The sequence below is a fragment of the Haliotis rufescens genome, unplaced genomic scaffold (genome assembly GCF_023055435.1).
Source record: "Haliotis rufescens isolate VD_foot unplaced genomic scaffold, xgHalRufe1.0.p SCAF_5, whole genome shotgun sequence".
In the NCBI taxonomy this organism is placed as follows: domain Eukaryota; kingdom Metazoa; phylum Mollusca; class Gastropoda; order Lepetellida; family Haliotidae; genus Haliotis; species Haliotis rufescens.
This window is the reverse complement of record NW_025964223.1, coordinates 38,266,137-38,289,678: the sequence shown is the minus strand read 5'-3', so window position 1 is coordinate 38,289,678 and position 23,542 is coordinate 38,266,137. Positions and strand designations below refer to the sequence as shown.

The window sequence follows — 23,542 nt, the reverse complement described above, 5'->3', positions numbered from 1 at the left end:
CTAAAAAATGATCTCTACACTTTAGAAATCAAGCCAGTGAATATAGTTCTGAGGATGCTTTAGACCACACTTTTTTAATTTTTATGTTTCACAGAGTTATTCCAGCTTTTCCAAACAATGTCAGATGATGTAAAATTAAAAATAAATACCTATGCTAGTCGGAGACATAATAATAATAAATATATTATATTTATTTCGTAGACCGGCTGCTTATCAGTAGGGGTGACAGACCCGTGAAACGAAAAGTAAAAAATGTGTTGCCTTATTAAATGGAGACATTTTGGATAAGTTTTACTAATATTCAACGATGTATTGAATAAGGAAAGTTATTTCTCTCACTTTTGCATCATATCACAAGTTGTACTTGAATAGGCTGTATTATCATCATGTTTTTTCCTAATCATATTATTTCTGTTTTGCAGCCCCAAGGCCCCTATAAAGGATCCTCCTAAAAGCAACCCCAGTAAGCGGCACCGTGAGCGCCTCAACGCAGAGTTGGACCATCTTGCTAGTCTCCTGCCCTTTGAGCAAAGCGTCATTTCTAAGTTGGATAAACTCTCTATACTCAGACTGGCCGTTAGCTACCTCAGAACCAAAAGCTACTTTCAAAGTAAGTTCAAATCTTGTCATTTCGTATTGTAACAAATGTTTTATGAAATAAAAGTCTAAAGAAGAAAAAGGAATGTTTCTCACATTGGCACCTCACTTTAAATCCTGTGCATCCGTCATTTTTATTGCTAATAAAAAACATGTCACATTTTCCTTGTCATATGAAGCATACAGTTTTATTCATAAAATAAAATGCTTGACAACTGTCATTGTTCAAAGGTCTAAGTGCAATGTGTGCCCAGTTGTGTTTGTTGGTAGTCGTGGTGGGGACAAAATCTGAAGCGTTCCTCGAACATCATTTATGTTTTCACATTATAGTGATACCCCCTCCTCACTTTTGAGAAGAATGTGAACAAGAAACATCTAATATTTTTTTATGCTGCCTAACGTGGCTGAATGTCATCCTTTCGGGTACCCATGTATACAACTTGATGTAGGCAGTATGGATGGAAGGGGACTTTTGCTGGATGCTTAAGCAGTGAAATTAATACTAAATTGATGCCATAAGAATCATATGATAGCAAGTCATAATAGGCTTGGCATTTGAACCATGACCAATTTTATTGGTCATAATATTTCATTTTGAATATTAATTTCCTATAGTAATAGTTTTGACGATTTTACATTTCATGACATTTTCATCATTTTCATTCATCAATAAAAAACAGACTCAAACAAAATAAAACAATTTAAAATTTATATGTTTTCAGACACATTTAACAAACAGGGATATGAATCTGTCATTCTAGATAATAGATAAAAATAATAATTACCAGACATAGAGTAAGATATCACAAAGGCCTGTATACATCTTATTCAACCATTGCACATGTAGCCGCTTATGGTTTTGATATCAGAACTTACAATCAAATTCCATTTTTAAGATTTCTATTTCAAAATCCTTTGTCACAAAATGGAAATGTTTCCGCCTATCCTGTCCCAGAAGCTATCATGGAGTGGCTAATCCAACTTATTACAAGAATGAAATATGTCACTTGTCACCCAAATGTATAATTACTGGTTAATAGCACTACAATATCTTTACCAATGATAGACTGTTCCAAGATAATTTTCACTTTCACCCCATGCAGAGGATATTGAAAACTATTTTCCTGATGAATTCATGGCTATTATGGAGGAAATCTGCAAAGGAAAACAAAGACGCGTCACGAGTATTTATGTTACGCATTAGAGGCTTGTGACCCAAGAGCTTGCTGACCTTTGTGAAGAATGGTAAACCGCCAATTTGGTCTGTCGTGTTGCTCCAGAAATCTATTAAGTGTGCATTGTGATTTTGAAGAAGCCGCATTGTGTCGGGTAACCATTTTGAGTAATTTTGGCATTCAAGATTTAATAATTTGTAGGAAAATATGCTCCCATGATGCTATTCTATAACTGTACAATTAAAGTAAATTAAATTTCTTTTATGGAATGAAGTGGATAGATTGAATTCAGATATCATTTCAAGGAAACATTGCATTTTGGAATTTTGGAATAAAGTATATCTAAATTTTCTTGAATTTATTTATTGAATTTACTTTTTGAATTTATTGATAATTATTTTATTGTATGGACATAATGATTTCATAAAGTTGGTTTTAAATTTTGAAATAAGTGAATATGTTTTTTTAATTAATAAGTATTGTCTAGATGGTCATGTAACTATCCTTTGCCATTTACATATTCCAAATGTTTTAGTTTCGTACTGTTGAAAGCAATTATAATCAGGTCTGAAGCAAGCACATTATGTAGCATACCAGGAGAAGTACAGCCCAAACCCTTGTCACTTCTGTAATCTGTCATGTGTGAATGGACTATTTATCATGTATATTTTATATCGAACTGATTCCTGCTAATCTCTCAACATCATAACAAGCCTGCATTGCCTTGATTAATACACAGATAGTGTTCCACTCTCCTTCATAGCACGTCTATTTCAAGTCAGTGGCAGGTGAAATGAACACCACTGACTCGTTAGTTTCAATCACAGGGTATGCGGTGTACATTTCCAACACATTTACTTCTTCTCACATTGAGGAGATTAGGAAAAGAAGTGTTGTATAAGTTGTGAAGGTTTACTTTTCAGTGAGTAGGAGGGGAACGTACAGTATTGTTTATGTTCGTATCCATAGTAGAGATGAAACAGATAAAACAGACTGCTAATTGTTTTGTTTTACCTTTGAAGCTGAAATATTAAGTAACAATCTCCAACAAAAATTCAACATCACAATACTAAAACATAATTGTTGAAACAATTCATATTCCTTCAGAAACCAAATTATGGTTTTTAGGGTAACAGAATGTACCCAATAACACAGACTGGCCAAAACTGAATAACTCAATCAAATTATCTCTGACAATGATATCCCTCCTGCTAAGAATCCCTGCATCAAATATTTCAAGAAAATTGAAATAAAAATCTGTCATTTAGGAGGTACTCTGTAAATTCAAGTCGATACGTCTAGTCAAGCATTTGTGATAACTTAATCTCTGGCCAAGTTCTATGTCCATTATGATGTTATATTATGTTAAAAGAACACTGCCTTGTCTGTTGCCAGTTCCAGCCCAAGTCCCTAGCCTCACAGCTTGTGCATTCCTTGCTATTAACCATAAATTTAACATGATGTGATTTTCCTCCGTCATAATCGAGGCTCGGTCAGTTTGAAATTCATCAGGGTGTAGTTTAGTTCTGAATACAAAGAGAGCCTTCCTAGCTGTAGTGGGCTGCAATGGTGCATGTCGAAAGCCACTGTCGAGCCATTAACACAAGCGACAATGCACTGGGGTGTTGTACGCTATGCTTGGGCGTTGATCACAAAGGAGTGGATTGTTTCATATTGTTAACACGTACAATTCCATGCCGAGAATCATTGCTGGTACATAACGCATAAAACTAATATTTACCTGCAATGTTCCCATGAGTCATTTATAATGTACACACGGGATGGGAAAATGACACTTTTCAAGCTGTTTTGTTTGAAATTTATCTAATATTGCATGGTAATATAAGGTTCAGAAGATTGCTGGAAGTATTACTGACTTACGCATGTATGTTGTGGACAGACCAAAGTCTGTTTGATCAATAAAGGCATTTCATAGGTGACTTAGAAATTAGAAACAGTGAACACTCTTTGGTATTTAGACGTGAAGTGAATATTTTCATTTTTATTCGTTTGTTTTTATCTGTTTAAGTGACTTATCTAAATTGTCGTCAAGTGTATGATTGGAAAATTATTATGAGATATACTTCTGATAATATATTGATCATCATTACATTCACAGGCAGATCCAGAGCGGGGTCACAGGGGTGCACACCTCCATTTTGAGACACCTTACATGGTGCCCTCGGCCAGGTCACTTTGTGTCATAAGTATCATGTGAACCCCACTTTTCCAACTCCTGGATCCACCTCTGATATTACTTACATCCAGCTGGACATAGATTAAGAATGACATAATTTTGTATTTTTTACAAATTTGAAATAAGGTAAACACAATTTTATGGATAACAACTTCTTTAATACTGTAAAAAGCGACGTTTCAGTATAAGGATCTATACAGAAACGTTGCTTTTTACAGTATTAAAGAAGTTGTTATCCATAAAATTGTGTCTACCTTGTCACCCGTCAGCTTCTAAGTAATGCCTATCAAACAAGAAATTTGAAATAATATCATGCAAAGGAATAGATACATTTGTATCAACAGCTGAAATAAAGTCAAGGTTCTCTGCATCTCCAGTCAACAAGTGCATCTATATCAGTGGGTATAGACTATAGCTTTACTGTTATACCCCATGTGTAATACTGTTATACTCCAACTAAACCTTCAATTACTAAGGATTCACTGACTTTACTGTTTCTGTGTCAAATGAAATGTGCATAACTTTCCCTAGTCGTCATTGTACATGTGCTGTCGTTAATTAGCAGGTGATCTGTCTGAGAAAAGCTTAAGTCTGAAATATGAGTGCAGTGCCAGCGAGGACAAGCTGAATCTGATTAGCACAATGCACATGTAATACATCACTTGTCCCGCAATTGACGTGCAATCAACATGCGCCCCACCACACCAGGGCTGTACATTGATGACACAAATGTCAATGTGGGGAGGCTATAAAACAGTAAGCAGTCCATCTCCTTTACAATGCTGCTATGTTAATGAAATTTACATTAATTTGATAAATGTGTTAGACAGTGTATTAAGCAATGAAACTTACAGTGCCTTCTTATGTCTGATTGGAGTCCCTCACACATGACTGAATACAGGCAACTGCAGAACAACTTCAAATATTAATAATATCAAGATCGAAAATATCCAGCATTGAGGTTATTAAGCATGTTATCAAACCTGATTAATGTGCAAGGAATATAGAGCAACCATGAAGGTCACTTGAAAACGCTTGCTACATATTGTTTCTACATGTCAATCAAAATAGTAAAATAAACATAGACAAATTTGAACATAAATTGCCAATTGGATACCTTTAGTATTGAAATTTCTCATTCACAATTGCCATGGTTAGGTTCTTTTCATTCAGTAACTAATTTAGACTAATAAACATATTGTCCAAGTCAATTTTTTTATTTTGATTTGAAGTTTGTAACTTTAAAAACTTAATGTAATTATCTGGTATAAGCATGTATTTGATACAAAATCTAACCTTTTTAAAACTAAAAGTATACTTTGAATTGTATTATTTTAACAGCAAATAACTTGTTTTATCATCCAAAACTGGCTCCCACAGGAGATATGGCTTGGATGAGATCAAGCCATGTCTATAGTGTAGATATTGCTGCAATGAAATTACATCACAATGCTTTGCAGAGCATTGTGACATCATTGTTACCATGACATCACAATCAAATGACATCACTAATGCATGACTCTGCGACTGAAGCTATTAGCAGTACTTTTTACACTTTAGACGCTGCTTATTACTGTCTACAAACTGAAAAAGCTGGAAGAATGATAAATAGAATCTCACCCTTGTGCCTTTTGATATCAAATATATCCACACTCGTCGATAAAAGTTTAAAACTCCTCTGCAAGCCTCGGAGTTTTAACTTTTATCGACTCAGGTAGATACATCTGATATCTAAAGACACTTGGGTGAGATTCTACAATTATCATCAGATATTTTTTTATGGTGAGGTTATGAAATTGTTGCAATTCAATAGAGGGGATGTTTTTGTAAAAACATCACAAAAACCTGACAATTCACCATGTAATGAGTCATCAATCATCACTTTTAAACACTCACTTTCTTGAACTTCAGCAAATAACTCACTAAAAACACAAGTAAAAAATATGTTTTCAAAGAAAAATGACTTCCTTATGTGTTACGTTCATTTACGTTGAGTTCTTCTTCATGCCAGGTGTAGTTGGAAGAATTACTTCAACAAATTGTACTACATAAAAAAAATGTATTCTTAATACCATGCAAGGAATCTAATCAGAATTATATCACCTCATCCCCTTGTGTTTTGCAGAAACAATTTTGTAGAGAAAGCTTGTTATCTTTGTAGTCATATATACTAATTTGCATCATAAAACTTAAAAGATTCTTTTTCAATTTTTTTATCCATCATACAGAGTAAGCAGTATAAAAACTATCTTTGAAATATGGAAATAACATAAATTTGTACCACACGATTTTGACCATGGTGAAAGTTTCATATGTATGATGAGTTTGATCCCCTAAGATAACAGTTGTGACACAATGATCCTACATTGACATACAAACTTCAAACATTTACACATGAAATTGATGGTCGTCAATTGCACATTCAGTGATGTGTATTTCATACCTCATCCTTGTCAGTTTAATCAATGGTCTATTTGGCCAGCTTTTTATGGAGTACATGCACCCTAGTGCGTCGCCTAAGATCCCAGAGATCAGAGGTTTTGTGTATCAGCCATTGTATAAAATGATCTAATCAAGGTTGTTCGTATGTGACTACCGAGGCATCGTCGTCTCCTGTGATCTACACGAATTGTTGTGAAAGCAGGACGACATGGATGAGGAAATGAGCTGGCCAGAGGAAAAGAACCAAATGTTCTTTCAATTACCTCCCTGCCACCAATGCGGCGCTGTCATCATGGGTCCTCCATCTTGTCAAATGAAAAATGTCAAATTTGCTCAGAGAGATGTGGTCATTTTTCCTTGAGTCGAGTTTAGGTGTAATTTTTTTAGTTAAGCCTATTAAGTGTTAATGTAGGACAATTCATTTTACTCAAAAAAATTAATTAAATTTCTGAAAAACTCTAAATGAAGCTATTACTGCTAACTAATGTATCCATGTTGCCTGTATGGGTGTAAGACCAATCAGTTTCTGTCTTGCTGCAACGGCTCTGCGACCATGTTCACTTTCAGTCTATCAGATAGCCCTGCTCTATAACAAGTTGGGTTAAGTATGGCACTAGTTCTGTTCTTTGTATCCTATTAGCATTATGAATATTACAATATACAATATAAAGTTGACTCAGATTCTAATAAGGAAATGGTCAATTTATTTGCTAGAAATCTACTTTTGAAATTCACAACTCCTTTTCTATGTTAATTTCTCTTATTGCAAGTTTCAGAATTAGAAATAAGTTTGTCGATAACCTGTCAAAGAGAATGAAAATTATTCAATATATGGCTACCTGTTTTTTTCTTAAATTGTGGATGGAAACATAATAATTGTGCATAATGGCTAATCTATTACAGCCAGTACATGACTTGAAAAGCATTTTCATAAGTGTCTGACATGTCTCCATTGAGTTCATAGCTTGTCATTTTCAAATTGTGCCATATGTCATATTTCAAGTTGATATGTACATGGCTCTGGTAGTGATTGAAAACCTGATATCAGTAAATGCATGTTCAGTATGAAAAGAACCATACTGGCAAAATTATTCTCATTGATCTTACATCTAATTATTAACAAATTTCCCACAATTTTCTTTTTCACACAGTGTAAAATATTCTTGGAAGCTGTCGATAGCATTTTAACTGATGTGCTTTCACTTGGTGACAAGTTAATATTTTGGCCATCAAAGTTCTTTATTCATGCATGACCGGACAGCCGAGGCCAGGCTTCAGTGAAATGTGGGTTCCATGTAGGTTGACGTTATCTTACAAACATCTCCACATTCTCTTTGTCGCATCTTTTGTGATGAGTGAATAAACAGTCTCGCGACAGTGAGGCGATTATGAGAGAAAAAAGGAATGAAGTGTAACTATAAAAATAGGTTTCCATGGACGATTTGATTAGATTGAAAGTATGATTTCTTTGGTGGATGGCTTTTCATCTACCACGTCCTAATTGGCGCTACCTCCATTAGGCCAGTTCCGGACAATCAGAATAAAAGCCAAATTCTGGCGATCAGCTATATCTTTGACTGAGGGAGTTGCTCATTTCTAGACCAAAGCCAAGCTACACTGCCTTGTGAGGCAGCAGCAGATGATTTACAAATGGATTCTGAACCATAATTAACTCTCACATCTGAAAAATTAAAATGGATGAACAGATTGTCTCATGAGGGCTTTGCTTTACTTGGAATGATTTTTGATGCTATTTTCCTGTCAAGAAGTGAATTGTTGTTAATTTCATATCTGGTGAAATAGACAAGTCATAAGTCTTTGATTCTGGCTCAGCTCTTGGATGGTGAATAAGAAATGCAAGGAATACATTGTCAGTGACCTGGACTTGAGTAAATAGAAAAAAGACATTCTTTTGATTTAAAATAATCAGCTAAGAAAGAAGACACTAAACATGGACTGTTAATTAATATGAATTATACCAAAATGAAATTATTTTGTTAAAATATGTTTGTAATTGTTGATAAATGAATGAGTAATTTCAAATCTATTATTGCCAACAAGAAAAAAACATTTTTATTTAAACTATACAATATGTATATTTAGAAATATTATTTGAAATTTAATAATTAAACCAGAAGTTGTTGTATGGTAATCTTCACAAATGTACAGCAGTTTTTACTTCCTTCTTCAGCCAGTTCAGCATTTTTTGTATAAGAAAATTGTCCTAATCATTGCCTGTGTTTATGAAGACACTGTCCTCCGAGCTTTAAATGCTGAATGTCCATTGCAGAGGTGTCATCCATCAATGTTAATTTCAGACAAGCCAAGACAAATGCATTAATTAAGCAATGACTAGCGACACACGGCCAAATCATCTTGTTTGAACGGGAATTTTGAGTTAATTACAGTATTTTGTTATTTGCGACAGAACACACGAGTAGTGTTTCAAATTCAATCATTGAGCAAGAAAGGCTACACTGTGTAGTTATTAATTAACTGAAATTCAATCAGCTCGTACCTTTCACCAGTCATAAATGTCCAAGAGAGGAGAGCTCTCAGTTTTATTGCCAATACTTGATTATCAAGAGTGTTAGAACACTGATGACTATAGAGTGACATACGTCACTTCCGGATTGATAGAATGTGTACAACTTGTACGTCACTTCCGGATTGATAGAATGTGTACAACTTGTACGTCACCTCCGGATTGATAGAATGTGTACAACTTGTACGTCACTTCCGGATTGATAGAATGTGTACAACTTGTACGTCACTTCCGGATTGATAGAATGTGTACAACTTGTACATCACATGAATACCCCAATCAGACACAGTATACTGACTGCGAGCAACCAGTCCTTGTTTTAGCCCCTTAATGCCAAGCACCAGGCAGGGTAACAACAAGTACCATCTTTGAACATCTTTTAGTATGACGCGGCCAGGGATCGAACCCCAGACCTTCCCCTCTCCGAGTGATGCTCCAACACTAGGGAGGCGGTCTGGTATGCTGGTTTGAAACACAGGACAATGTATATGATGAGACAGAGATAAACTCTTCAACACCCATCAGCAACTTGGCTTTAATACAATATTTTCTAACATCTACCTAAGTCTTGTTTTCTATATTGAATGGGTGCTAATATCTGAATAATCACTTAAATACAGAAGTTTATATTATTTTGTCAAAACCTTTATATTATGAACAAATAAATTATTAATGCAAGAGCATAGACAGCCTAGGTTTTCTGCCGAAACAGATTCCATTTGCGGTAAAGGGCTAAAGAGCTGTGAACCTTATATGAATGGATCACTGAAAATCACAGATGACACCTGGTGTTCACAAAGAGGGTCAGCATGTCTTGCCCTTACGGTAGCATCCGCCATTCACACAATGTGCATAACAAAGTAAGTATTTATTGTATGATGCCAAACAGCAGTAACTCCTGCCATGCGACGGCGGCCTGTAAACAAACCAGATCACATTGTCATGCAGTTGTATGTTTTAAGTAAGTATTGAGACTGATGCTGAGCCAAGTATTATATGTATATCAAGTCCTGCTTGTCACCATCCAGTGTTAGACTGAGAGAGTGAGTGAGTTAAAATTTAAACTCGCATCGGCATCCTTTCAGCCATATCGCGACTCCAGTGTTAGAATTCCCATGCATATTAATGAATCATTACATCCCTACCAGGGTTTGTGCAGAAATATATTATTTCAGAAACAAGTTTTAAATTAATAATCGTCTTTTTAGTACAGTAGTGACAGCAGTAATAACAGTTACCGCTCACAGAAATAGCAAGGCTGAGAAATTTGATTAAATTGAAAAAGAAAAATCAAGATAATTTGATTGGATTAAATCAGACTTGAAGGAATACATAAAGGGATGGAATGTACAACATTAATGATGGTTGCATTTATATGGGCTTTGAAGTGTAAATACAAATGGCCTGGCTCTGGTTAGGCCATTATATTCTTGGAGAGGAAGAACCACCATGAAGAATTGCTTGTATTACCACATAAATCCACCGATCAAGGATGATCATCACGGAGGACAGGACAACATCATTCAAGAAGAAATAAATGTTACTGAGAACCCTTACTTGAGGGAACCACCATTGTGAAATGGATTTTCAGCAAAATTACCCTTGATGAGACCAAAAATATTGCCTTGTACGACTTCATCTGGGCTGATTATTATTTTGAAGTCGCGAGACATGTAATTTTCTGAGCAGGATTCTTTTTGCCAGTATGTAATTTGAATTGGTAATACCGTGGCCAGATTAAACTTAACGATTGATTGTTTAAAGTTTAGGGGTAAAAATTACAGGCCTCTTGAGAGGAATCTCTCAAAATGGCTTAATATTAGAAGGAATGGCTAAAGATGAGCTTATACACCATGATAGCTGAACGGCCGGGAAACGCAATGGCATATTTCTTCTGACTTGATGATGCATATTATTTTGCAATTTTGCTGATAATGCATCAAGGGTGGTTATTTCACATTTCCTTAAGAGTTGTTTAAATAGTCGTAAAATCCATTCGCAGCCACAATCGTCCATTCACTGTATTGTGTGCCGATCAAGCAATCTTGATCTCTTGTGATGCATGTTTTATTGACCTAAAAGATTATTATTATGAAAGAAAATAGGATGCAAACATCGTAGGGCTGCTGCATTAGTTAAGGATGAGGTGAAGCAGAAATATAACTTCAAAGTATTCGGAAACAAGTTGTATAATTTTGAAGATGTTTTAATTTTTTTTCAAATCTGTGTCTATTTCATACAAGAAAAATATTTACAGATATGATGTTATTGTATGCAAATTAATCTTTTAGTTTTATATATGTAGGAACGTTAGTCTTTTTTTCTGAAATTTCAAATCATAAATCATATAAAATGTCATTGTCAAGAATTGTTTGGGAATTAATACTAAAGAAATATGAATTCAGTTGACAAATATTCAAGTAAATAAAAATATAAAAATAAATTTAAAAAAAGCAAATTTCAGTGAATATTTTACTGATATAATAAGTTTCTTGAAATGAAATGAAACTTACTTCAAAAAATGTGTTACATGTTTTATTCTTTACTCATCCTTTTTAGAAGCAAGGGGACGGACACCTAACTGTGCACTGGATTTCCAGCTAATGGGTGTGACTCATTATTATCTGAATGGGGCAACCTCAGCCAAAATTTGTTTTCTGAAACCTGAGAAATTCAAACTCAGAAAAATGTAGCCTTTATATGCTGTCTAACAATCAAAACAGCTTTGGGAAAACCGAGAAATAGGCAATTTGTACACCTCCAAGCAGAAACACAGTTATCAGAGACTGTCATCAAAATGGGTGTGCATTGCGACGATCATTGTGGTGTACATTTCGGCTATCGTTACTCTCCTACAGTTACCGATTGTTCCGGTGGCTTTACATCTGAAACAATACTCATGACTTCCACACAGTTTTCTACGATGCGGCTTAAAGAGCATGTTTTGTCATAATGTCAAATACTTGACTTGCTTTGAGTGATGGATGTACATTACGAGACATGTGCTAACTACTCGTATTACACGTTGAGAATAATGAGTAGCCATGCTGGTATTGAAATGTACACAGGCTATAAAGTGGCGTATATTTCACATATATATTACCTTGTAGTTATCTCATCTGTTTACACATGAGTTAGAGGATATTTCAGATCTAGAGCAGTGTTACATTTCATTCATTCTTATGGGTAATGAGACAATATAGGGATTTCATTACTTTCTGAAAACCCTAAAAAATGGTATGTGGAATTTTTACGAGATGAGTAGGTTGTTTAGCTGGTTGCTGAGGGATATAAACCTTTGTGACAAGTGTGAAGGGCAGAATTAAAAACTGTCAAGAGATATTGAGTGGAAAATGACAAGAGTTATTGCAAGTTTTAATTACTAAAGCTGTTTTGTGTTGACGTGATATGTAGTTAACAACATTCTCAGGTGCAAACACATGTATGACAAATACAAACTGCCCCCTAATTGAGCTTCAGGTTTCATTACATGTGAACAGCTTAAGCAATATGTAAGAACATACGTGATTTTGTAAACAGTAAATAGGTCTGTTTCTGTCATTTTAAACAAATATAGAGTTTATAAACTTCCAGGCAAAAGAAAGTTTACACTTGAAAATTGGATTTGGCCAAAACATTGTAACATTACTAGACTGAAAACAGTCACCTGAAACACTGCAAACTTAAGGTCCAAAACACAGCCATGATACCCGTATCAAATACTTCACCATCAAATAGCCATGATACCTCTATCAAATACTTCACCATCAAATAGCCATGATACCCATATCAAATACTTCACCATCAAATAGCCATGATACCTCTATCAAATACTTCACCATCAAATAGCCATGATACCTCTATCAAATACTTCACCATCAAATAGCCATGATACCTCTATCAAATACTTCACCATCAAATAGCCATGATACCCGTATCAAATACTTCACCATCAAATAGCCATGATACCTCTATCAAATACTTTACCATCAAATAGCCATGATACCTCTATCAAATACTTCACCATCAAATAGCCATAATACCTCTATCAAATACTTCACCATCAAATAGCCATGATACCTCTATCAAATACTTCACCATCAAATAGCCATGATACCTCTATCAAATACTTCACCATCAAATAGCCATGATACCTCTATCAAATACTTCACCATCAAATAGCCATGATACCCGTATCAAATACTTCACCATCAAATAGCCATGATACCCGTATCAAATACTTCACCATCAAATAGCCATGATACCCGTATCAAATACTTCACCATCAAATAGCCATTTCTTGTTTGTTTCATTTTTAGCCGCCATCAAACATGGGTGTGTACTTTCTTTTGCCTGTCAGTGTGTTTGGTGTGCATGAGTAATATTTAAAGGGTGTATGAATATGATATTTTGAAAGAATACTTATGGACTGATTTTATATACATATTTTATTGATTATATTGATGTTCATTTTATTTTTTAAATAATTTTACTTTTTGTGTTACAGCAGTGCTGCCAAACCGCTATGGCATGGAGTCTCATTTGATGGGAAGGTCTCATTTATTCCAAGAACCAGGATTCTCAGAGGGAGAGAGCATATTGCAGGTAAGGTGCATCCATGGTGTCTGTATATTGCATAGACAGAAATGCAGATTAGAGGTTCCAGATTTATTGATGCATCTCAATACTTGTTCCCCAAGATACGAGACAAGATATATGTCATTGATACAAGAAATCTACCAACCTGCAGCATGATTGTCATGTATGCCTCACTGCACAATTAGTGCCAATTTGAAAGATTTTAATTATTTTCATTTAAATTTATACACTAGTTCAGACTTTTCATGATTGTGGAAATGACATAAGACAAAAGTGAGGCGTCATGAGGCCATGAGTGAGTCTCATGAGATAATTAAGTGTATCATGATAATTCTGGATAAGAAGATAATAAAATAAGTTAACCAAAGCACTTGTTTGCCTGTCAGTTGCACTCCGTAACCTGATGTGTACATTAGTTGTCAGTTTCAAGTTGATTGACAGCTCATATTTTAGTAAATTTTGTATATTGGTGAGAAACCCACTCTTACAAGTTTAACAAAAACTGACAGCCTGCTTCCGTGATTGCTTTGGCTCATTTGGTTCAAACAGTTTCAGTTCCAATGTTATTGGCAATAGATAAAGTGATTGTGTGCAATACATTTCAGTATTGCAGTTGTAAGTCTCGTATATATACACCCGGCCTGATTACAGTGCAGGTTTATTATGGCAGAGGAAGTGCATGGATTTCCTCAGATGAAATTATTCAGTTCAAACCCAAATGAAATTGACGTGCGTCTATTTCATTTATCATGAAATATTTTCCTGTACATTTCAATCTGTAAACCAGAAATTGTGAATTTCCGAGCATTTGCTGTCCAGCTGTACCCTACCTTTGTGTTCTTCTTCCCCAGCCCACAGTCGCTAATTGCACAGGTGAAAATCTGAACACCTGAATATCTTTAATCAGTGGCAACAAAGGAAACAGACCCTTATGATCTAAATATTTAATTAGCAGGGAATTAGAATTAGATTAAAGCAGATCTACAATCCCAAATTAACACTTAATCAAGGCTTTAAAACACATTGACTGGCTTTGATGTGCTGTTGTAAATTATGCATTGGGCAGGTATACTGGGTGCACAGTAGCTCGTCAATTTCTGGGTCTGCAGGCACAACAGTGCATAATGCACATAAAAAACGATGGATATACCGGTACTTGTCATTTTCCACTTCTCAGGATGCATGTCAGTCTCAATGTTGTCAATATCTGCAACTATAACTATGATATGAATTTCATGGGTTATTCACTTGTGATCCGAATGTGGCTATGTCATGCAGTGGTCCATCATGTGTCACATGTACATTGCAAGTGACTGTCACTCAGCTGACACTCAGCTGTCCCTCTGTCTAAGTTACAGATATGATAGTAGAACATACAGGCAAAGGACCAAAATGCAAAATCATTGCGAAATGTTGTACAGTGTTTCTTAAAGAAAATCAAATCTAACAACCACTGAATATGACAAATAAATGATTTACCTTAGAACAGAATCTGTTGTACCTGTTGTTCAGATTATCAGGTATGTGTTATGAAATATTGATAAAAGGGTTGTGACAATTTTAGATATAAGGCTGCTTTTATCAAATGTACTCTAAAGTCAAAAGTACACAAACAAGGCAAATGTATTGTGATTCAATACCCGAAGATTCAGTACTGGTTCTGTGGAGGAAACTGCCCGGGGTTGATTCAACTTTGGCATTACTGACAGTTTTAGTTTCCTTCCTTGGCAGACACAGCAAAACATGGCTATGGAATATTTATAGCTAATACAGCAATATTTCTTCATATTGGAATCTGCATTCCGACCTAAAATGTCAAATATTATTAATATTGCATCATAAATGATTATAACGTTCCACACATATGATATTTCACTGTGAGGAGATATTTCATCCACAGAACATGTCAGAAAATAGTATATTTTATTTGATTCTTTTTCAGGCACTGTACGGGTTTTTATTTGTAGTCACATGTGATGGAGAAGTGTTTTATGCATCTAGGACTGTAGAGCAATACCTTGGCTTTCATCAGGTGAGTTGTGATGATGATGATGATGATGATGATGATGATGATGATGATGATGTTGATGATGATGATCATGATGATGATCCCTGACAAGGCAAAAGACCAGGATGATGAGGATGATTAAAACTGATAAAAATAGCCAAAAAGAAATGATGGTAACACTGATGATAACTATTACTACTGATGACTATTGTATAAATAGTGTAAATAAAATATTTTGCAGATAGTTTGAACACCCGACGGAGGTGTTCATTGTGTGTATTATATCATGTATCGCTCAGGTAGCTTTAGAAATAGTTTAATGAAAGTTTCTCTTCCACTTACAAAATTGCCATGGAAGTTCCCTCAAATTCCTTTCTGGGTAATCTTCTGATTAATAATCAACATAAATGACCCGCAGTTTAGTCCTATGTGACTGTATAACCCTTAACATCATCATTAATTCACAGTTAGTTTGCTGACAAAACACTGAGTACAAAGTGACAACCAGCATTTTTAGTTTGCACTAAATGACCTGATCGTTTTAACAATAAAAACCCTTTTACAATTATATACCTAAAGCCCACCAGCAATAGGTTGTCAAACATATCCTGCCTCTTTGTCCATCTAATACACTATTTCTGTCTGGTAATTACAATGAAGGCTTTTAATATGCATGTTCCTCATAGCAATAAACATGAAGGGTTCACAAAGATTTATACGCAGGGCAGATGTTTTCAAAGGCTCAGTGTTCGCCCCTAAATAATAGGCGAGGCATATGATGGTCTTTGAGGGCAGGGTCACCTATATCGTACTTGACTCCCATCAATTGTTGTGTAAACATTGTGAGGGTGAAATTAGGGGAGGCAAATCCCCATCGGCCATCAGCCACCACAGGTCCGATCATAGAGGGAGAGATTTACCCAAGGGAGAGCAACCCTTAAATTAGCCTTTCGACTTAGTGTGAATCTTCAATTGAGAGGAAGAAAGGGATTCATGAAGTTGGTATTTAAAGATGGCAGTCAATACAAGATGATTTATCTTCTTCAACTGAGTGTATCGATTTACAATCCAAAACAGCAATTAATTAGACGTATTGTTGACATTTTTTGGCTACTGGGTGTCAGGATTATGGTAAACCTCTTTCTGGTGTGAAACGTGAAGTTGCCACATCTTTGCCAGTTCTCCTGAAATCATCAGGAGATTTGGGGTTTTTATGCCTTTTTCTTGGATGAAATTTCTGGAAAACTATGTACTTGAACACTCAGATGTTGTTTTTGTGATGTAAAAATGTAATCTATTGTGCATGCAGTAGGTTTATTAATTTTTGGTGGTAATTTGAATAGTTCTAGAAGATGTGACAAAGTTTAAGAAATTATAAGATCACTGGGTTTTTTTAGATTATTTTACGAATGTTCATTTTCAAAGTTCCTTCATTATACAATCAACAAACAAAATAAGAATTATTAAATAGATATGTCTCAAATACATTTATTGTGAAAAACATGTTAAGGAGTCAAATACAAATAGCAGAAATAATGTTAATCTGGGAAGGTTAATCTTTATTGGAAATTTATTGCCATTACTTTAACTAATCATAGAAATGTCGATATCTGGATGGTACAAAGGGAATTAAATTTGATTTTTAAAATCAGAATAATGTGAACACGAGGAGGGCATTCTCCAACCATGAAATTTTTATTCTCAAAAGACCTTTAAATTTTAATGATTCGTCTCTGGCACATTGTGTGGATGAGAAGTGCACCAAATGACTGGAGAAACTCATACGGACTATGCTATTTCAAACTCCCATAATTCAGCTGTGATAATGAGTGGAAGAGTGTACCCACCGATGTTTGAAACAAATAAGGGTAGATCAGTTTTAGGATTTTACCCTTGAGGTATTCAAATTGCATCAAAACTGATACCTTGCATGACCTTTCCGAATCAGGTAGCCAAATATTTATCTGACCTATCAACTTTTGGTATTATTTGCAACAAATATACGCATTTGGGGCTCTGCAATAGCTAGTAATGTTGACCAAAGTGTCACAGAGCAATTAATTTAGCAGACGCTCAGTGATGGGTGACGGAAGGGTTTCTAGACCCCTTGAAACAATGTTGCAATGGCTGCCTCACTATTGTGATAATGCAAAAGGCATGTATGGATTATACGGTGCCATGTGCTTGAAGCAGGGCACCTGACAAATAATCCTGGGAGTTAACCTAAGCATTGTGGCAATTTATCCTCTTTAGTCTGCAGTGGTCGTGGTTGTGCATTACTTCAGGGTCAGTAGAGTACAGTCTTCATGCCTACAGTTACATAACTGAACTGTGCAACTGTTGTTTGTTCTTTTTTTGCCAATTTTGTTGTCAAATTTTATCCTTGTATGACATCAGGTCAGTTAAAACCACAGTAACACTTCTTTGTTAGAATTGATGCAATGGTTTCTAAACAAGAACGGGTTGATGAATATGAATATTTGAAGTTGTATAGATACCTTTTGTATTTGAAAAGCTACAATTGCCTTTAGTTTAGTTTAGGCTGTATAAGATGGTTTTCATTTGCCTTAAGATGTATGGTTATGTAGCAGTAAACACAGACTAAGGCAAGTGTTCTGCCACATTTATGTAGATTGTTTTTTACATGTTTTCCAAAAGTTGGAAGTTGCAGTTTTTGTAACTCACGTTTTCCTTGAACTTATTTGTGTAAATCTGCTGTCTTCTATGCCTTAAATCTCATAATTCCTTCACAAAATGGCTATATTGAAATAAACTGTGACTGATGAAATAGTTTCACTGAAATTTTCAGTTGCCTTCACAAATGTCAAACATGCCACTGCTTTAGTTATACAGTTAGGAGTTATTTTCTGTTTTAATCTTCTTAAAAATTATAAATGATATCTTTTTTTATGGTACATCAATTTATTAATACATCAATGTGTGACTGATAATGAAATCCTGTATTTCAAACTGGAATAGGTCTTTCATGGGTAAAAGGCATTGACTCCTGATTCAGATTTGATGAAAGTTGGTATGTACATTTCAGTCGGACATCATCCATCAGAGTGTAATGGAGTTGATACACTCAGAAGACCGGGATGAGTTCAAACGCCAGCTGTCCTGGTCGTCCGGCCTGCCACAGGAAAAGTCCAATATTCCTCTCCATGAAGTTATGTTACCAGGTACGTCGGCAGTGTACACAGTGTCACACTCCGCATACTGTACTTGGCACTTGGTCGGCAGTGTACACAGTGTCACACTCCGCATACTGTACTTGGCACTTGGTCGGCAGTGTACACAGTGTCACACTCTGCATACTGTACTTGGCACTTGGTGGGCAGTGTACACAGTGTCACACTCCGCATACTGTACTTGGCACTTGGTCGGCAGTGTACACAGTGTCACACTCCGCATACTGTACTTGGCACTTGATCGGCACTGTACACAGTGTCACACTCCGCATACTGTACTTGGCACTTGGTCGGCACTGTACACAGTGTCACACTCCGCATACTGTACTTGGCACTTGGTCGGCAGTGTACACAGTGTCACACTCCGCATACTGTACTTGGCACTTGATCAGCACTGTACACAGTGTCACACTCCGCATACTGTACTTGGCACTTGATCGGCAGTGTACACAGTGTCACACTCCGCATACTGTACTTGGCACTTGATAGGTTTCATGTTATGTGATGTCAAATACATGTTGAGGCATGTCAGTTTCATGTGTACTGGTAATCATATTAATGTCATGTCATGTCAATAATATGTCAGTTTCATGTGTACTGGTAATCATATTAATGTCATGTCATGTCAATAATATGTCAGTTTCATGTGTACTGGTAATCATATTAATGTCATGTCATGTCAATAATATGTCAGTTTCATGTGTATTGGTAATCATATTAATGTCATGTCATGTCAATAATATGTCAGTTTCATGTGTACTGGTAATCATATTAATGTCATGTCATGTCAATAATATGTCAGTTTCTTGCCATGTCATTTTCATCAAAGTGAATGTCAATTTCACTGAAGAACAACAGTTTCATTCAAGACTAGTTGGATTTGGTAGATATTTCAACTGGAAAGCATGATCACAGTATGTTGCTATGGCAAGGTACATAGCTGGAGGGAAAGTACTGAAAATGAAATAATTACTACATGCTAGTCTTTTCTTTTCCAGAAAATCATCATTATCTCCATCGGTCATTCACAGTACGATTCCGCTGCCTCCTTGACAACACATCAGGGTTCATTGTAAGTACTAGCCTACAGTTAGTGTTGTAAATACTAGCCTACACTTAGTGTTGTAAATACTAGCCTACACTTAGTGTTGTAAATACTAGCCTACACTTAGTGTTGTCAGTATTAGCCTACACTTAGTGTTGTAAATACTAGCCTACACTTAGTGTTGTAAATACTAGCCTACACTTAGTGCTTGTAAGTACTAGCCTACACTTAGTGTTGTCAGTACTAGTCTACACTTAGTGTTGTAAGTACTGGCCTACACTTAGTGTTGTAAATACTAGCCTACACTTAGTGCTTGTAAGTACTAGCCTACACTTAGTATTGTAAATACTAGCCTACACTTAGTGTTGTCAGTATTAGCCTACACTTAGTGTTGTAAATACTAGCCTACACTTAGTGTTGTCAGTACTAGCCTACACTTAGTGTTGTAAATACTAGCCTACACTTAGTGTTGTCAGTACTAGTCTACACTTAGTGTTGTAAGTATTGGCCTACACTTAGTGTTGTAAATACTAGCCTACACTTAGTGCTTGTAAGTACTAGCCTACACTTAGTGTTGTTAATACTAGCCTACACTAAGTATTGTAAGTACTGGCCTACACTTAGTGTTGTAAGTACTGGCCTACACTTAGTGTTGTAAATACCAGCCTACACTTAGTGCTTGTAAGTACTAGCCTACACTTAGTGTTGTAAATACTAGCCTACACTTAGTGTTGTAAGTACTGGCCTACACTTAGTGTTGTAAGTACTGGCCTACACTTAGTGTCGTAAGTACTGGCCTACACTTAGTGTTGTAAGTACTAGCCTACACTTAGTGCTTGTAAGTACTAGTCTACACTTAGTGCTTGTAAGAACTGGCCTACACTTAGTGTTGTAAGTACTGGCCTACACTTAGTGTTGTAAGTACTGGCCTACACTTAGTGCTTGTAAGTACTGGCCTACACTTAGTATTGTAAGTACTGGCCTACACTTAGTGTTATAAGTACTGGCCTACACTTAGTGCTTGTAAGTACTGGCCTACACTTAGTGTTGTAAGTACTGGCCTACACTTAGTGCTTGTAAGTACTGGCCTACACTTAGTGTTGTAAGTACTGGCCTATACTTAGTGCTTGTAAGTACTAGGCTACACAATTTGAAATATGCTGTTAAATAAGACAGAGAACAAGTAAATTTGGCTGATAAAATTGTATATTTTTCTTGTCATGGATGCCTTAATCCACAGTGTTGATCATACAACAATCTCTTATTGAAGATCTTAAATTTTTAGTCATCATCAGTTCTCCCCATTTGTGAAAGAAATTTCCTTTATTTAGTATTTAACATTAAAGTTAATTATTTTAAATAATTGGTGCAGATGGCCTCGGAACAATAATTTCCATTTTTTGGCCTAAAGCAGAAAAAAATTAGGTTTGGTTAGCTGACCAGTGCCTGAGAATGAGGATATAGCATTGTGTGTGAACCTTCTACTGTGTTCTCCTACATACACACACATTTTTACTTAATCTCTACTGATCTCGGACTTTGTTTCAGTTTAATTTATTGCAGTAATGATATAACAGCAATGGCATTGCATTTCCAGACATTAGAGATCAATGGTTGGATACGAGTCTTGCATGGACAGAACATCCGTGCAGAAGAGCCACAACTAGCACTGTTTGCGACATGCTGTCCGTTCGGACCTCTGTCGTTGTTTGACATTCCATCTCGGGAACTGACCTTCAAGAGCAAGCACAAGATGGACTTCTCCCCAATCACCATGGACAGCAGGTAGGGAACACTTTCACTTACAGGACACTGACAACACTGGAACCTTGTCAGTCCAGACTTTGCTACCATTTTAATCCAGAATAACAGGGTTCTGGAATATCACATTATGAAGACGTTCTTTGTCTTGATCTCTTGCTATCCTGAAGGTGGTGCTTTTCCACCACCAAGACTTCACTGCTCACACATGTTGATAATGACATTTTATTGACATCAGTATGTTTCATTTAAGTGAGTAGGATGGTTTTAGGCCGCTTTTAGCAATATTCCAGCAATATCATGGTGGGGGACACCAGAAAATAGGCTTTACACATTGTACCCATGTGGGAATCGAACCTGGAGGGGTCTTCAGCGTGACAAGCCAACGCTTTAACCAGCAGGCCAACCCAATGCCCAATGCCCCTATGTTTCACTTGAGTGAGTGAGTGAGTGAGTATGGTTTAACGCCGCTTTTAGCAATATTCCAGCAATATCACGGCGGGGGACACCAGAAATGGGCTTCACACATTGTACCCATGTCGGGAATCGAACCCAGGTCTTTGGCGTGACGAGCGAACGCTTTAACCACCAGGCTACCCGACCGCCCCATGTTTCACTTGAACTGATATAGACACATATGATAGATCAATCATGCTGTTTGCTTTCATCTATATATATCTTTATATCTGAACGAAAAAAGTTAGAGAATGAAACATTTGGATTGAAATGAGATATTGTGGAAATATTCCAACCCGGAAGGTGTACATATATGTAATGTAATGTGCTGTATCAAATTTTTAACAGCCAGAAAGAATGTCACAAACATACAGAAGATATACTGTTACTGTCGAGGGGAAGTTGATTATTTTCCCGCAAGGGTTCAGCTGTGTATAGGACATCGGCATTCGAGTTTCCTTGTAGAAACACCAGTTAATCCATATCATGAATGAGTTTATTTCCTTGGATTTCATATCATCAGTCAGTAGATCATGTTTCATTAGAAATTAATAAATCAATATTTCATTTTCAACTAAAATGAGGAAAATGATAAAAATATCAGAATAATATCGGGTCTTGTGCATGTGAAACAGTAAGGATATGATATTCTCTGTATCATGAATTATCTGAAATTAGAATTCAAATTAAAGTTTACATATTTGTGTGGCCTTTGCCGTGTTTTAGTATATCCTCATTCATACTTTTAGTATATCCTCATCCATACTTTTAGTATATCCTCATTCATACTTTTAGTATATCCTCATCCATACTTTTAGTATATCCTCATTCATACTTTTAGTATATCATCATCCATACTTTTAGTATATCCTCATTCATACTTTAAGTATATCATCATCCATACTTTTAGTATATCCTCATTCATACTTTTAGTATATCATCATCCATACTTTAAGTATATCCTCATTCATACTTTTAGTATATCATCATCCATACTTTTAGTATATCCTCATTCATACTTTTAGTATATCCTCATTCATACTTTTAGTATATCCTCATTCATACTTTTAGTATATCCTCATCCATACTTTTAGTATATCCTCATCCATACTTTTAGTATATCTTCATGCATACTTTTAGTATACCATCATTCATACTTTTAGTTTATCCTCATCCATAATTTTAGTATATCATCATCATACATACTTTAGTATATCATCATTCATACTTGTAGTATATCATCATTCATACTTGTAGTATATCATCATTCATACTTTAAGTATATCATCATTCATACTTGTAGTATATCCTCATTCATACTTGTAGTATATCCTCATCCATACTTTTAGTATATCCTCATCCATATTTTTGGTATAATCCTCATTCATGCTTGTAGTATATCATCATTCATACTTTTAGTATATCCTCATTCATACTTGTAGTATAGCCTCATACATACTTTTAGTATATCCTCATCCATATTTTTAGTATAATCCTCATTCATACTTTTAGTATACCATCATTTA

General features: G+C 35.6%; 1 protein-coding gene across 1 annotated transcript in view; it reads left to right on the top strand.

Moving 5' to 3' along the window:
- The window catches only part of LOC125373355 (aryl hydrocarbon receptor-like), a 56,580-nt gene that overhangs the window by 17,811 nt on the left and 15,227 nt on the right, over positions 1 to 23,542 (top strand). The window contains exons 2-7 of the mRNA XM_048384378.1: positions 423 to 610; positions 13,464 to 13,561; positions 15,498 to 15,587; positions 18,610 to 18,745; positions 19,753 to 19,826; positions 21,397 to 21,584. Coding sequence (XP_048240335.1) covers positions 423 to 610; positions 13,464 to 13,561; positions 15,498 to 15,587; positions 18,610 to 18,745; positions 19,753 to 19,826; positions 21,397 to 21,584 — 774 coding nt within the window. The remainder of the gene's footprint in view (positions 1 to 422; positions 611 to 13,463; positions 13,562 to 15,497; positions 15,588 to 18,609; positions 18,746 to 19,752; positions 19,827 to 21,396; positions 21,585 to 23,542) is intronic.